Source organism: Onychostruthus taczanowskii, unplaced genomic scaffold, assembly GCF_017590055.1.
Source record: "Onychostruthus taczanowskii isolate IOZ18803 unplaced genomic scaffold, ASM1759005v1 scaffold21, whole genome shotgun sequence".
NCBI classification, from domain to species: Eukaryota; Metazoa; Chordata; class Aves; order Passeriformes; family Passeridae; genus Onychostruthus; species Onychostruthus taczanowskii.
Genome location: NW_024499351.1, coordinates 8,957,761 through 8,974,756, shown reverse-complemented (window position 1 = coordinate 8,974,756; position 16,996 = coordinate 8,957,761). Strand labels below are relative to the sequence as shown.

The following is a 16,996-nucleotide window of genomic DNA, read 5'->3' as shown; positions in this document are numbered from 1 at the left end:
CAGGTGGCGGTGCCGCGGCTCCTGGCCCCGGCGCGGTGCCCCGGAGCGCGGCGCGGGCACGGCTGGGCTCGGGGCGCTCGGCAGGGGGGCTCGGGCCGGCGGGCAGCGCTCTGCCGGGCGCCCGTGGAGCGATGTGTGCGCTCCGTGTGTCGGTGAAGTCCCAGGAGCTACGTTTTTAGTTTGAGGTTTGCCTGGGTGTTTCACGGGAGTCTTTGATGTCCGCGTCTGCAGCTAAATAGTCACTTCGGGACTCGGTTGTTTGTATCGCCTGCCGCTCCCAGCAGGTGCAGGGTTCTGCTCCGGCCGATCTCCGGCATCGGTCCTTGCCGGCTTCTCTCTGCTCCATACCTTGTTGTAGTTATGGTTTAGGCGAAACCTGTAATTTTCGGTGGCAGTGACGTTGTCCATTCGGCAACGTCCCCAATGCCTGAACGAGAAATAACTTTAAGATCGTCTTCAAGACGTTTTCAAGTTCTGCCAAACTGGAGTTCATCCTTCAGGGATGCTGTGCCAAAACCTGTCAGTGGCAGGTGAGTGGCCGCAGTGTGATGGGGGAAGGGAGAGAGAATCCTTCCAAATGTGTTTCCCTGCTCCCTGTCTCGTTTGTGCAGAAGGTAAGAGAGATCTGGCAATCACAGGGTACACCTGGTCTTCAAATTAATGGTTCAGAAGTAGACTTCCTGTATGATTTTCTGCAAATTGCTTAGTTTCTTGTATCTTGTTTCTCTGTTTGTGAATTGAGAAATTAACACTTCCCTACTTACTAAATAAAATCGTTTTGTTTGGTATATCCCTCAAAAACAGAAGCTGGGATAGAAAATTGTGCCTTTGTTGTTCTGTTTTTGGGGGGACCTACATGTGGCCTGAAGAGTGTCTCAGCTGAATTTCGAAAAATGCCTTAGCAAATGCAGCAGTCCTTCAACTCTGCCATTTATTTTTAAATACTCAGCTTTTTTACACTGAGTGCTGTAATAGTTTTCCCTGTGCCTTAAGGGAAATGGACAGATTGTTCTGCTGGATGATGGGATAGACCTCAATCCATTTTTAAACTGGACTTTATGTTTTAATAGCTTGTGCCCTCTCTTACTAATTAGTCTGATAATTCAGTAATTTGTAGGACTTTTAGAACATCAAGCAGAACTTGGTTTTCTCAAAGCAAGTGTCTAGTAATGTCCTAATTCAGCATTCCTTATCAAAATATATTGATAGCTGTGGCCACAGAAAAGTTTGGTATAGTTTTAAGCTCAATTAATGAATTTTGGAAGTTTTTGTTTTCGCTTGGAGGACTCAGGAGTGCTAGGGTCATCTTTGAATGGGCTGTTCAGAGCAACTGAGATTATTCAAAGGAGGTGTTTGCTAATAAAAGCCAAATTAGAAAATGCCCTGCCAAGTCTTTGGACACTAGAAATTTTACACTTTTCTTCATGAGTTTATTTATTTTAGCTTAGTGCTTGCCTGGGTTGAACCACAGGTCTCTATGGGCTAAACTCATGGTTTGTTTTTTTCCCCCCTGCTAGAACTGCTAGATATATGCTGAATCTTTCATGCATAAAGGACTACCTCTTCATGACCTGGTCATTGTCTTTGACAAACTGATGAAACCATAGGAAAATGGTAAGTTTCTTACTTTTTTTTTTTTTAATTTAGAAATTACAATATAGGGAATTGTTTAATACATTGAAGTGTATTAAAGTGTATCACAGGGACATTTGAACAGTTATTTGTACATTATGGTTGATTGTGGGATATGTTTTCTAGATTAATCCAGCAATCACCACGTGCACCGCATGTAAATATTTGAATTGACAGTCTTACCTCATACAGCCTTATGTCTTTGTAAATTATGTGCGTTGTTGAGTGCTCTGGAATTGTTTCCTCCTAATTATTGTTTCCTGAAATAAATCAGAGGGAATCAAAAGGGTTACCTGTTTGATTGGATTCCAGTCTATGCTTGAACCAAAAGAGCTCATTAGCTTTATGGGTCAAAAGGATAGTAAAGAGATTTGATTTTTTTTTTCAATGGTTCTAAATATCTTTTGTATTTACCTTCATTTGGCTCAATTTAAAGCTTCTTTTTCAAATTAATATTATAGCATTAGTCTTTTACTATTATTTTGCTATGTTGTAACCACTTAGCCATAGTAAATGCTGGAAATGGTTTCTAAGGGTGAAAATTGCAAAAGTACCTGGATCTTGATCTCAGTTTTTCAAACTCTTATGCTTATGCTTCATTTTAAGTACAAATTTGGCAGAATTTCTATCTTCCACAAAAAGAACCTGATGAGTATGTCGATGGAAATTTGCATGATGGTATTTTTTCCTTCTCCTAGTGGATACTTATCATTAGAGTCTCCTCTAAAGACTCAGAATACAGATTAAGTTTGAAAGGTTTACATGTTACCAAATACCACCTCTAATATGACTTTTAGAAAAAGCTTTCAATAGAAATGAAAGAAGCTCTTACAACAGAGCTGAAAGAATCACTTAAGCCTATTTGCTTCAGTAATGTGAAAATAAAATAATCTGCTACATGCTTGAGTTGACAGAAATGTCTCTGCTGACAAGCAGTATGCTACAGAATTCTTGTTTTCATTTATTTTATTAAGCATACTTGAATAATTTTGTTGTAATGCTTTGGTTGGTGACCAAGGAAAATAGTAGGTGTGGTAAGAGATTTTTTCAAAAGTGCTCCAAGCACTGCACATTCAGGAAAAAAGTCTCTAGGAAGAATTATTTTTTTTTTAATCTGTAAGAGAGTAGCCTCATTCTTTTGTCGTATATTCTAGCCATCGCTGTCCCCCGCCCCAAGCCCATATATGCACAAAGGAAATCTCCCAAGAACTGAAGTAGCATTTAATCCTATGCCACAATCTGGTTTGAGATCCAGTGAGTTTGCAGCCTGTGGGTTGTGTTCGACATCTTCCTTTGCAGTGAAAGTCTGCCTTTATAAGGAGGTCAGGCAATTTTGTATTTAAAGCTGTTACGGTCTATAAACCTTAACTTACTGCTTTCCTACATGTCCTCTGTTGACAATTAAAAATTGTTTGACATTTGGATGGGGGACAGTGGCTAGGGAGGGGGATGTTTTGCTGTTTGGCCAAGCTATTAGTAGCAAGGGAAATTAGAATCCAAGGTTCCTTGGACGCTCGCCTGCTCCATGTGACAATGTAGATTCCAGGCTAGCGCTGAAAACCTGATTAATAGGGAGTTGCTGTCCATTAAAAGACTGTTAGATCAATTGTGCAGATCACTGGAGAGTAACTGCCTAGGTACCAATTAAATGAAACTATAAAGTAAGTTCTCCTTTGAGATCGTTTCTGAGCTCTAGGTGTGATGTCATGTATGCTAGAATAAACTTATTTGAATAAAAAAGTTAAACCACTCCTATGCTATTTTTCTTATGTAATACCATGCTGTTTAATAGGGAAGCTTTTTCATACCAAGTGCAGATTGATTTTGCAGCCTTACAAACACTGCAGCAAAGTTTACAGCTGACAAAAGAACCATTCAAAACAAAAGTAAACATTTTTTAAATTATCTGATGCCTTGAATTCTGTCCCTGTTGATGCTAACAACAGTGTCCATGTTTTATTTCCCTTCTAATGAACACTAAGCAATATTTTTGGCATTTTCAGTGGAAAGGTGAAGGGTTTTGTAGTGTGAAGATGGTTGCGTAAGCTGTGTGTTATAAGGCATTTTGGCAGGGTTACAAATTTCTCACTCTGTACTTTGTCTGTGTGTACAGAGGATCTCAGTCCCTAGGGCTATCAATCTGGCATCTTTCATCAGCACTAAATTTACTGCAAATAATTTTTGTGTGCATGCAAAAAAAAAAAAAAGCGCTATTAAACCTTTGTGGGCAGGAGTGAAAACATTCAAATAGATGCTTTTTCTGTTTATTTCTCAGAATCTCTCTTCGTTGAATTCTGGTGAGCATATTCTGCTGACTTAAATTCACTCAGCATGTGTTCGTGTGTCTATCTCATCATAAGTCTTTATCCAGAAGGCTTTTGAAATGTTGCCTTGCTCGAGAACCTGTCGCACCAAAGATTTTTTTTCTTGTTTTTTTTCTTATTAATCTACTTACAGTATAACTGTGATGTCTGGCTAACTGATAAGGCAAGTCAAATGCTGTTAGTGCCAGAGATTCCTGTGGAGAAATTTTGCTGTGTTGTGTGCTTGCTTTTTAGGAACAGAGCTGCTTAGTGCGAGTGTGAAGTTTTTTCCACTGTTTTTCCATTATGCTGCTCCACCTGTCCCAAGTGAATTGCTAATGTGTGGCCTTAGAATGTGAGCTTCAGCATGGCTTCGCTCTGTCCATGCCAATGATTTTCTTGGGTTTTTTGTTTGGTACATTAATGCTACACTGGAGGGCAAGTTCAGATCAATTCAGAACAACTTTTAAAAAAGAAAGAATCTAAAACTAATCGTGGTATTCATTTTATCTTGGTAAAATGAGCATGTTAGGAAGATTTTTAAGTTCACTTGATGAATATGTTGAAATAATATGGAAATTCTTAATGTACATTTTGGAAGTTCTTTCTTAATGGCTATAACTTGGAATTTTGTGTGCTTTTAGCCTCTGAGTGAGGGCATGATGATCTTATCACTTCAGACCAACATTTCATCTGGACCTGGATCACAGTTGAGGTGTTGTTCATTCTGTTTTTACAGTTCTACAGTTGACCCAGTTTGGCAAAATAAACAAATTGGGGTGCATCTTGTCCTGAAATTACACGTTTGTCAGTTGTTCAGTAATATTTTGGCATTTTCACTGACTCATGTCATTATTTTATAAAGTGACATACACCGTGCAGAGATTACACATTTGAACCTAGGAAGATTTGATCTTGGCAAGAGTTGGCATATAAAATTACTCTTTATCCAGTGTTGTTTTGGGAGCTGCTTAGTTTCTTACCTGGATTTCTCTTTTTTCCTGGAAGACTGTTGAAGTCTACTGTGTTAATACTGAAATATAACCTCATTAACACAAGGAGAAATAATAGTCATTCAGTTTCTATTTGGGCTTTTAAACTTCCCCTGTCATGGAATCATTGAAAAAAATCTCACTTTGGATTTTCAGTCAAATTAGTTTTTACTACCTTACAGTACTGAGTTTTTGTTAATGTTTGTGATAGCGGCGATTTTGTAATGGAAAGATCTTTTTTAAATGGAAACTACTTAAAGTGACCTTGATAATAGTTTTTTGAAAGGCTGATCTGAAACAAATCAGATCTCTGTTTCCAGGCTCAGGTATTGCAAGCATTCAAATACCATAAGGAAAAACTGTATGCTGCAGAAAATCTCTCTAAGATCTATTAGTCAAAAGTATGTGTAAATTGTTAGAGACAGCTCATATAGCCAATATCTGTTTACACAATTAAAGCTGAAATGAATTTACCATAATAACTTCCTGTTGAAAGGGGGAGAGTTGAAACAGCACTCAAGGCTAAATTCACCACTGGGTTTAAGTAGTTGCAGCTTCATTAACTTCAGTCAAGTTACACCAGTGATTAATTTTTTTGGGGGGTTGTGATTTGCTTAGCATAGGTCTCTTACAGTTCATACATGATTAAGTTCTTGCTCATGCATTTAAGGGCCGAAAAAAGAAAGAAGAAAAAAGACCAGATTAAATGTATTGTACTTCCTTACAGTCCTTGTATGAAATATTTATTTCATAATCTCTCATTGTATTAATCTTTGCTACATCCCTGTGAAATGTATCAGTACTTTGTGGTTAAGAAGTGCAATACAGATGATGTAACAGTGTGACTGACTTCGTGGAGGATGTTCAGAGCAAAGAATGGATTTGATCTCATTCATTTGTATCTGACACTGAATAATGTAGAAACTAGACCATCCTTCCTTTTGGAAATACAAGGCGAACAGATGCAAGATTTTAGTAGAGCTGCTGAGTATTCTGATTTTCTAATGATGACAATTATTAAAGCTCTAACAATTAGCTCTATTCTTAATAAACCTTCTGGTTGGTCCTGCAGGCTTGATAACAGAGGGACTGCAAGTATGTAATACTTCTGGACAAGAATTGTTTCATAACTTTTATGGACAGCTTTCTGCTCTACTTGTGGTTTCTTCTGGCGTTGATATGATTTAGGACCTTACTGAATATTTTTTTAATACTAACTTTCTGTGTGTTGATGAGGGCTATAAAACTTGCTTGTCCCTCATCAATATAAAAACGTGTGGAATTCAGTCTTACTAGGAAATGTAATTCTCAGAAAGTCTTAAACGTTCTTCTTTCTTCAGTTGCGCAACTTTTAGATAATTTACTCATTCTTCTTTGGATTTCAAGGGATCTTTTCTGCTTTTTCATATATGTTGAAAATTGTTACCTGAGATCATGAGAGATTTTATATCGTATGTTTTTTAGCAACCTCTTATGAGAAGGTAGGATCCAACAGCTTTCTCAGGTTCTTGGAAAGTAAAGATTTGGATAAGAGTGAGTTAAGCTGGTTAATTCTCATAAATATAGTCTGTGGATTTGCAGGACTTTTTTTTTCTTTTTTTCCTGTAAGGAAAAGGTACCTATCCTAGAAAAGATGCATAAATTTGCCTAGTAGGAAGCTTTTAATTTGTGTCATGCTTTGTAATCAAACTTGTGCACATGTTCTGAAGTGTAACAAAAATCGGAGAGTTCTTCAATTAGAAGGAAAATTTAAAAATCAAAAAAGGCAAATTACTACTTTTCAGAAGACTTAAAAGGAGGTTCATGCATCCCAAGGCAAGACCAGTTGCTCATAGGTTATTCCTGAGCAACATTTGTCTAGACTGTTTATAAAAGAGCTGCAATGGTGAGAGTTCTCCATTCTCCTAAAGCAGTCTGGTTACTGCCTTTTCTACCATATATCTCTTGTTTTTGTTGCAGATAAGAAAAAAAAAATTGAACACATCGAATGGTTACTTTTTGTTCTTGTAACATTCAGTCAAATTTGTGCCAGTGAAGCTTGAAACCCAAAACTTTTCAGACACTTGGGGGACTCATCACTGTGTATTTTGAGTGCTGACAAAGAGGCTGTTTGTGTGAAATTTTTGAGAGAACTGTCATATGTTCTACTAAAACCTACTATTTGTTTCCAGACAAACTTCTTGTATTTGGCTACAAGACTGAAACATATTTTTTAAGTAATGTTAAATGTTGAATAGTAGATTATGCCTGGCAGTATGTTTATCATTGTTTATTAAAACTGTGAATAAGCAGTATGACTAGGAAGCTTAGAAGTTGAAAATAGCATGTGGAACTTCCTCTTTAAACCTCACTATTCCTGCTGTTTATAGATGTGAAGATCATTGTGCCTTTAAATGCCAGTGCCGCTTGAGAAATGTCACTTCAGTGTCAGAAAGTACAAAACCACTAAAGTGTTTACACTCAGACATTTTTGTAAATTCAGTGAAATTAGATAAAGCACCCTGGTATCTGGATACTTCTTGAAGGAAAACAGACTTAATGCATTTGAAAAAATAGACCTCAATCTGTGTATCTGACACAGAAGCAGAAAGCACGTAGAAAGATATTTTTACCCCTAGTACATTTTTTTCAAAGCCAAGCAGGGCAAACTCAACAGGCAGAAGGACATTAATGAGATTCTGTCATGGTGAGGCTGTCCAGTAAAAGGGCTGTACATTACTCTGCCTTTTGCAGTGATAAACTTCAGTGAGTCCATGCTATAAGGCAGCACAACAGCATGGGGTGTGTTTTTCTGCAGAGGTGTCAGGTTGGATAATGAAAGCATACATATTAATATCTTTATTTCCCTTCCTTTAGAAACAGCAGCATTCCAACTATTATGTTTCACATAAAACACAATGCAGAGCAGAATTCTGTTAGCTGGAATTGCTCTGGCTTTGTGAGATGATTACAGCAACATGAATTGCCTATCGCCTTTGTCTGCTGTCTGTTTCTTTCTGTAGCAAATTCTGTGGTGGTCAAGCACATCTTCAGCAGCTAGTACTTGTCTTGGTTGTGGTGAGGCAAGGGCACTCTGGTGATGATATTCCAGGCTTCTTTAGGTGTATCTTGGCTTCCACATTAGATGAAGAAGCAAACTGTTGTACAGAAGTTGCATTTGCACTTCTCTAAAGAACATGTGTGCTCTTTGTTTATTAGCTCCTGTAACAACATAGTAGAATTGTCCTTTTTCTTGCAAGCTAATGAACTCCTAATGCTATGTTATATGTAGTTTTTACATAGTGTCATGTAGATACTGGGTCATTTAGAGTTTCCCCCCATCACTGAATCTTCATTTTGGTATTAAATATAAATGTTCATAGAATGGGATCAATCTTTTTCCTTCTATGTGGATGTTAATGGGCAGTAAGAAGAATTCCCAGTATATGTTTTGATTGTGTATGGCCATGATAGTTTTCACATTGGTTTTTATTAATTTGTAGAAGATTATTTATCAATATGAAAAAAGATACATGACAAGAGAATATTTAAATGACAGTATCTTCACACCAGCTATCAGAATGATCAACAGATTTATTCTTAGAAATATATGGATTAGGTTTAGTTATTCTTTACATTTTAGTGTTTCTGCAGTTTTTCTCATTTTGTTCTAATGGTAGAAGCACCAACTCTGCAAACATAATGATTTATATGACTTGTTTCGTTTTCATGGAATCCGTTTTGTTTGTTTGTTTTGGTTTTTTTTCTCCAGGACTTGTAAAGCTGCTTGTATTTAAGTAAAAAAGTGAGGGGGGAGATACTAAAACCCTTGCAACAGTAAAGAAGACTAAATTCCTTTAATACTAGTTAGTGCCTATTTTTCATCTGTCCTTAAACCTGAGACTTGCTGGATTTCTTCTTTAAAATGATGGGGGTTCCATAACATCTCTAGACAGCCTGTTTGGTTGTTTACATAGCGACCTTTTTTAGACTGAATTGCTTTTGCCAGATGTGGTGCTGACCTTCCTTTCTAAAACTTTTCTCTTGCTGGGATCCAGGTTCTCTTGTGTGCATCTTGTTCTGTGTATATGGTGCACAAAAAACCCCCCATGATTGTAATTGATTAGTGCCTGGTAGAACATAATGAGTTCTCTTGTGTGTGTAACACTTGCTGTATTATATTTCAAGAGAAAAAGAAAGCTTGGACTCTTGGTCAGTTTTCTGTCTGATATCTCTTTGAGATGCTTTTCATCATAACAAAACTGACTGGTTAATCCCTATTTCACATAAATGTGCTTATTTATTCCAAAAGTTTGAGGATATTCTGTTTGTGTTAGTGAATTTCTTGTTATTCCTTTTGGAGCACTTACTACTACAATTAATTTTGAATTTAATTAAATCCTCAAAAATGCTTATAACTGCTTCTAACTGCAGACTATATACTGCTATTGTGGTTTATCATTGAAGTTAATGAAAATATTGCATAGAAGCAGCACTGAGAAACAATCTTAAATGCCCATTCATTTTGAATAGAGCAGTGTTGGTGATATACTGAGGAGGCTGACTTTCAAAGAATTAAAAGACTTAAGTCTCTTTAATTAACACAGAAAAATTAAATGGCATGAAAATGAGTGAGGGAAAATTGTGTCTTTGACAGAAGAGCTATATAAAGCCAATCAAATGGAATAAAAAACCAGTTTTATGTAAACTTTTCGAATGTTAGAAGGAGCAACATTATGGTCTGGATTGTTCTGTAAGATACATCCAAGATCAGTAAATGAAATACTACACTATATGTTCAGTAAACATTCACAGAGCCCACCAGCTGTTCAGGATAAAGGAGCCGAGTTAGCAGGAAAGTTTAAGAGGCCTGGTGGTGTTTCTGGTTTTGTTTAGTCTTTCTTCAAATTTTATCCATGCCAGGTCAGGAGTGATCCTGCTTCTTACTACCTTTTTTTTTTTTCCCCCAACAGCTGTATTTAAGGTTATCTTTCCATAGTAAGGATAGATGGAAAAAAGTGAGGAACTGAAAAAGTTGTCAAAATGGTATTAAGTTGTATGAAGTACATGAAAGGGAACACTGATGAGTATGGGCCTTTTAAAACTGAACTTGACCTAAAATACTTCTCTAATGTACATACTGTTTGTCCTAAAGCAAACAAAAATACCAGTAATTTCTTCAATACAGACTTTGTCTTCTAGCCACTTGGCAAATATTTTCCATTTTATTTTTTATTTGTGCTATGATCACCATGATTACATGTGCCAGTTGTATGAATCTGTGTGGCAACTGAAGCACTTTTATTCAGCAGTACCTTTTAACAAAGGTCAGCACGGTTCTACTCAGTGTTAGCTTTTATTTCAGTTTTGGGCAACCAGTGAAGGGAGAAAAGATGGGCCTATGAGGAAAAAACCATTTTTATTAACATGTTGTTTGTTTTTACAATTCATTTCAGTGAAATAAATTCAGTAAATACAGGAACCACATGTTAATGGTCTTTATAGTTTAAATCTTAAGAGATTTTAATTTCATTTTTGTTTATAAATAAGTGTTTCTACTTTTGTTTTTAGACAGAGCTAAAGTTAATTCTCACAGGATTTAGATTCACTTTGATACCTGCCTGGTGCCTTGGTAAACTCAAAAGGAATTACAAATAGTAGCACTGAAAATCAAGAAGGTAAAAAATTTCATCCGGGTGGGAGGGGAAGATCTAAAAGATCAAGGACAAGAGTGTTCTAAATTCCTTGAACTAGCTTTTTTGAGTTTTTTTTTCTCTAAGGAGTCCTAAGGGTTGTAGAAAAGAATAGATTTTCAGGGCTGCTTTTATTTGGAGGAATACTGAGTTTCAAGCAATAAACCAAGAAATGTTGTGGTTTCCAGCTTCTAAGTACAGAGGGACTATCATTCCAACCAAATGTTCAGAGGAAGTGAGTTAACATTTTCCATCAGAATGTTAGCTTCCTCTACAGCAAATATCACTTGTCAAAAGCATCTTTTCTCATTTTTCACAATCAAATAGGAAACACCTTGTTCAAATGCATTTGTATTTCTCTTTCCCTTTGCTGACTGTTAAAAGGATAAACTGTTTTCTACGGATAGAAGCAAGACAGTGCTGATTTTTTAATTATTGCTGTTAAAACGAATTCCTCATTGGGTTTGGGCAGTTTACTTCAACCTCTTTTGATGCATTATTTGATCTGTGAGCTGGGGAAAGCAGCAGTAGTTATTATTGCATGTGGCAGAAATACTAAAATGTGAACCTTTCAAATATAATATTGTGTTTGGGATTATTTTTTTTAGTGCTTTAGAACAGGTATCAATAAATCAACATGACTGTAGTATGGGTGTCTAATAATATCTAGTTCTGATTCTTTCTGCTCTGAATAAAGTTCTTTACTCATCTTAACCTGTAATTTTGTGTTTAATTCTCTTTGAGAGAAAATGGCTTGGTTAAGGAGCATCCTTCTGGTGGACACATGCATTTTCCAGATAAGTCCTCAGTATCTCCTCTAGAGTTACCTTTGTCTTTCTGGTGCTCAAGGAAAACCAGTTATTACCTAATGTGGCTGCCAAAGGAAAATGCAACTTTCATCTCTATGTACAATTCCTAATTCTTCTAGACTAGGACAGAATATTTCCGTCAGAAGGGACCCTACAGTTATCACCCTGTCCCGGGCAACTCAGGGCTGACCAAAAGTTAGTGTGCTACAAAGAGCCTTGTCCAAATGCCTCTTAGACACTGGGGCATTGACCCCCTCTCTAGGAAGCCTGTTCCTGTGTTTGACCACACCCTTAGTAAAGAAATGCTTCCTAATGTCCAGTCTAACCTTCCATGGCGCTGCTTCTGTGTTTTAGGGTAGGCAGTAATTTTTGTTAGACTGGTACGGCTGGAAGTGGTTAGCCAGTTCTTCAGGTTGGAAGCAGAGATGGAGTTGTCCTGGGTGGTGCTGGCTTTTGCTTTTGTACTGCCCAGCTGGTGGTGGCTTCTTGCCCTCTGTGCTTCTCTGGAGCTCCTCACCATGTATTTAACCAGGCCTGTGCTTTGTGTGCTTGTCTGTGAGCATGTTGTTGGAGACAGTGTCAAAGCCAGTCACAGTAAATTGCATCCATTATTCCCCCTTCTTCTGCTAAGCAAGGCAGTGTTTTGTGGAAGCACAACTTACCCGTCATAAATCCACTCTGACTGCACTTGATGACCACCTTATCCTTCAGATGTTTGAAAATACTTTCTGGGCTAATTTGCTCTAATATCTTCCAAGGATTGAGGTGAGGCAGAGCAGCCTGTAGCTCCCTAAATCCTTCTTGTGCCTAAGATAGCAGTGATGGTTTATTTTTCTTTTATTTTCTTTTTTTTTCCCCTCCGTCCTTTTAGCAACAATGAAGTTTATGAATTTGGGGAAAATCACTTTATTAATCTTTGTCAGAAATATGTGTATGAAGGAAACCCTACTTATTCTTTGGATTTTTTTTTCCATTTTTCTGCAACTTAATTTTTCTAGCAAGTAAAATGAAATATTATCTTGCAAATTTACCAAGTGCATGTTTCATTTACTCATCTTCTGTGTACTAAGAGTTAAGAAAGCCTGGTGAAAACAGGTATCCTAAAGTGTACTTTCCTTTACAGGAAAGCATAGGAAGCTGCTGTAGGAGGCTTACCTAAGCTCTTCTATAATACAAGAGTGCTTGCTGTTTCTTGGCTTCACTATTCAAAACGTGAGCTAGATCCAGTGAGATGTACATAATGGAGCTGTATTTGGGGTGTATGGTTGCTAATTAAACAGCAGTATTGCCATGCTTCTAAAGGCTAAAGGTAGGAACTGATACAACAATGGTCCTGGACATGTAGGTCTTCTGCTAAGTTACTCTTTTTTTGTGCCTGTGAATGTGTCTAATTGCAGCATTGATTGGAGCTGCACCTTCACAAAAAGGGAAAATTGACTCTTGCTGAGAGTAGGTGGGGGTTTTGGTTTTTTATCAACAAACCATCTGCTTCTGTGCATACTGAACACATGTTGAATGTTTCCTTGAAAATAATGTGACAATTGAGGCAATAAACAAGTTCTACTTCCATCTAATTCTGATAACACAGCTAATCTATCTGCAAGTTTGATCTGATACCATCACTGACAGAATTAAAAGTTGTTCTATTTTATTCCTCCCTGGTTTATTTTTATTTCAGGCTAACTATGATATTATGTGACAAGAATGCTTTTGTTTTAGCCAGGGATTTAAAGGCGGGGGAAGGGGGACGTGAGGTGGCTTCTGTTTATCTTCTTGTTTTTCTCATTACCTCAGCTGTAACAACAGGAGCACTGTTGTAAAGATCAGCTGTGCTTTTGCTCAGGTAACTACAACAATTATAATTGGATAAAAATATAACTTTATAGGGTTTTTTTGTATGTAAATATCCCCGTGCTAAGACTTTAAGTGGGTCAGTGAATGAAAGAAATTCTTCAGACTTTTAAGCTGTATCACTTGGCTAATGTGAGTCTTTATTGACTGGCACTGGCTGACATTATTTATCTGTTATACTGTACGTATTGTAAAGGCTTCATTCCATTTTATATTTTAGGTCTAAAAATATCTGGAGGGAGATTAAGTGTTTCAACAAGTAACGCTCTAATGGATGACAGAGACTTTCCACCAAATGATCTACAGATAGACTCAAAGGACAGTCTTCCTGCTAACTATAGAGTAGAAGGTTTGGCATCTCATCTGATTCCTTCAGCTGATGAAAATGAAAATCAACTTGACAGTGATGGGAATGAAGTTCTGACCAGTAGTAGCATTCTTATGGGACGACAGGATAAAGGTGAACAGGATAACATCAATAATAATGAGAATATGGACAGTGGAGAGTGGATCCCAAGCTGTACGGAAAGTGAGACTGAGAGAAGATCTGTAAGTGTCCATATGGACCCTCAGCTGGAGGAAAAGCCTGTTACAGAAAAACAGCCAGGTGGAAAAAGAAGTCCAAGAAGCAAAAGAAGCTCCAATAAAAAATCTAAAGGTACTTAATCTAAAATTTTTTGTTCTGTTTATTTCAGAAGTAACACTGTAGTTTAAATCTGTGAGCTAATAAGAGATATATTTTAGGTGTTGTTCTAATTATTTTTAGCATTTCACTAAAGGTTTGATGGGTTTTGGTTTGTTGTATTTTCTTTTTCTCAGAACTGCTACTAGTCTTCGGTCAGATTCAACTCTACATGTTTTCACCTTCTGTATTTTAAACAGTGGCTGTGTAGCAAATGTAACACACCAAGTAAACAGGAGTAGAGGGAGGTACACAGTGTCAGTATGGAAACTGGGCTGGCATCCAAACCAGAATGGACAGAAATTCTGGCATTACAGTTTTCCTCATTTGAACATCATGGTGGAGTACAACATTTTGGTGTCCTGCTCCTATGTCAACATTTGAAATCTCGTTATGTGTACCAAATAGCTTGGTTTTGCCCTGCTGTTGTAAAATTTACTTACATTTTTCAAAGCTTACCAGATAGGCCTAGGTTGTGTGTTTTGGGTAACAAACTGTTAAAAAATGTGTTCCCACCAATTTTTGATGTTACTTTTATTTAGGTACTTTGGATGTGAATTGGATAAGGAAAATGCAATGTTTATTGAATGTTCTTACTTGAAATCCTTCTTCCCTTTTTGAAGGAGTAGGATTTAGTATGGTTTTTGCCATACATCCTAAAGCTTATGTGTCATAGTGCTGTATATGTTAATTAAAATCAGTATGTTTCATGCACAGGTTTCTTTGAAAGAACAGCTGATTCATGTGTGCTTTTTTCCATGCATTTTAAACGAACTAATTTTAAAATACAATTTTCCTCCTAAATGGCAAGTCTTTTGTGACCTAATCAAAAAGCTGATTATTATTTAAGGGATTATAGGCCAGGTAAAGACAGGAAAAGAAGGATGCCTTGCATTCTATATCTTGTACAAATAGGCAAAATCTGAAAAGAAAAAATATATTTTCTAGTAGAGATAAGAGCATTCTGAATCTGTCATTACAGGGAGAATGATTTCTCAATAACTTTCTTCAGCACTTAATAAGTAGATATATTTCACCTGTAGATTTAAGTTTTAATAACAGAGTAAAATAATTAAAATGAGATAGGCAGAAGTGATTGAGAACCAGTCATCTGTATGACGGAAATAACAAAAAACAAGTTGATGAAAAGTTATACATACATGTTGACATAGGTATCTGAAGCACAATAAGAGGAAGAAAGGAAAAAACTCCCCTAAACGCTAGAAGTTGAACTTGGCTCTTATTTTTTCTCCATTAGTTCGTATTCCTGTTGAATGAACTCATGCAGAAATACTGCAAAATAATCTGTCCACAGTAGATTGAAGTTTTAAGACAAAAATTAGAATCCTGAAAATACAGAAAATTTCATGGAAAAACCTGGCAATGTAGAAAACCACACAAGAGAACATCCTGTCTGCAAAACTCTTTAGAGTTTTATTGAATTCTTATTAATAAACTCCTGTTACTTTATTAATAAAGAACCTTGATTGTTAGAGAGGAAGATCAAAAAATAAAATTACATTATATCTGCCATTGTTTATAGGCTAATATACATTTAGTAATTTTTTCAATACTCTCACTTGATGTTCATTCTGTTTTCACAGAATGCATTTGACTGTGTCACAATTTCTTGATGTTGCAAATGTAATTCTTTTAGTAGCAATCTTCCATTTTATTACCAGCACCAGCTGTTTTAAATGATTCCTGAATATCTCACTACACCCTCTACATAAAGGTCCAAACTAGCTTTCTTCTCCTTATACCAACTCAGAGTTAAAGGAGAGAAAAATTAAACTAGATGGGAAGATTCCTGAATGGGTGACAGTGGGAGCACCACACAAGCAAGCTGGAATATCAAACTAAATACTTACATGGCATGTATTGTTGTGATTTTTTTAAAAATATATTTTAAACTGCTGAGAAATCATGGATGAGTTACTTTGACTCATAACTTAGGAAGAGCTTTATGAATCTTCTTCTCTTTAAGCACACCTGTTATGATTGCAATTAATTGTTGTCATTCTAGAAAAGATGACATTTGACTTAAAAAGCATATTGTTCATATTCCTCTTCTTGCTAGTGACTAAAGTAATCTATGTAGGAAATTACATTTTAGTCATCTTTGTTTACTTGTGACTTGCTCAGCAGAATATTGGTGATCATTAGAGAAGCCAATCTTTCGCTCTCAACGTGTTTTTGCTTTAGAAGAAGGAACAAGTACTCGCACTTGCAATGTGTTTGAAGCCCTCTAAATAGTTGTTTGTGAAGAAAAAGCGGTTATAAGTTGGATTATTATCTGTATGTATATGCTTGGGATCTGTTGAAGCTGAAATTATCCTAGCTTCTCCTATCAGTGGACTGGAATGCAAGTTTAGCAGTCGCTGTACCTGGTTGAAGATCCTTCTGGTTCAATATTCTTCCCCAGACAGAGGCCAACAGAGCATTTGTCGGTGAGAGTACAAGGGCAAGGCAAACGTGTAGTGATTTGTTTGCATGTTCTGCTCTCCATCTGCAATCTCAGGATTTCCCCAAGTGGAAATTGATAGACTGTAATACTTTAGAGTAAATTTGTCACCTGACTTACAGTTGCTTTTTGCATCCATTTCAGTGTCCTGGAGTAAGAAGTTCCAGGATTTAATGTATTTATTGCTTGAAGGAGAACCTCCTTTGAGCCCTCTTGATTCTGTAGGAAATTGAGAGGGGATGGACAAGTCTGTAGCTCCTAGATCCCAATTTTTTCTCACATTCTTTTTGTATATTCACCATAGTTTTGAATGTACTATGATTATATCTGATTAGGGAGGACTGGTGACCACAGAATACATGTACATTTTAACTGAAGAATTTAAACTTTAGTCATTATTCATGATGTTATTCCTTGTAAAGAGTTGTACTAACTTTAGTGTGGTAGAGATAGTGACTCATCAAGTTTAATCTGTTTCATTATATTTTTGTAAATATGGTCTTCAGATTATTCATATTCTCTGAAAATAAATTAGTCTTTTTTCAAAAGGTCAGTCCTGGCATAACTTAATATTGTCAAATCATTATATGA

General features: G+C 36.6%; 1 protein-coding gene across 4 annotated transcripts in view; it reads left to right on the top strand.

The window, feature by feature from the left end:
• Nucleotides 1–16,996, top strand: part of CNST (consortin, connexin sorting protein) — a 55,282-nt gene that overhangs the window by 351 nt on the left and 37,935 nt on the right. For 2 of the 4 annotated variants that reach the window (XR_005952669.1, XM_041404484.1), the window contains exons 2-4: nt 1,518–1,614; nt 3,908–3,929; nt 13,480–13,917. Coding sequence is in view for 3 of the 4 variants with exons in the window: in XM_041404484.1 (XP_041260418.1) it covers nt 1,612–1,614; nt 3,908–3,929; nt 13,480–13,917 (463 nt within the window). In the remaining variant the exon portion in view is untranslated. Of the gene's footprint in view, nt 1–1,517; nt 1,615–2,894; nt 2,955–3,907; nt 3,930–13,479; nt 13,918–16,996 lie in introns of those variants that run through there. The other 2 variants (XM_041404485.1, XM_041404486.1) reach the window with 2 other exon arrangements.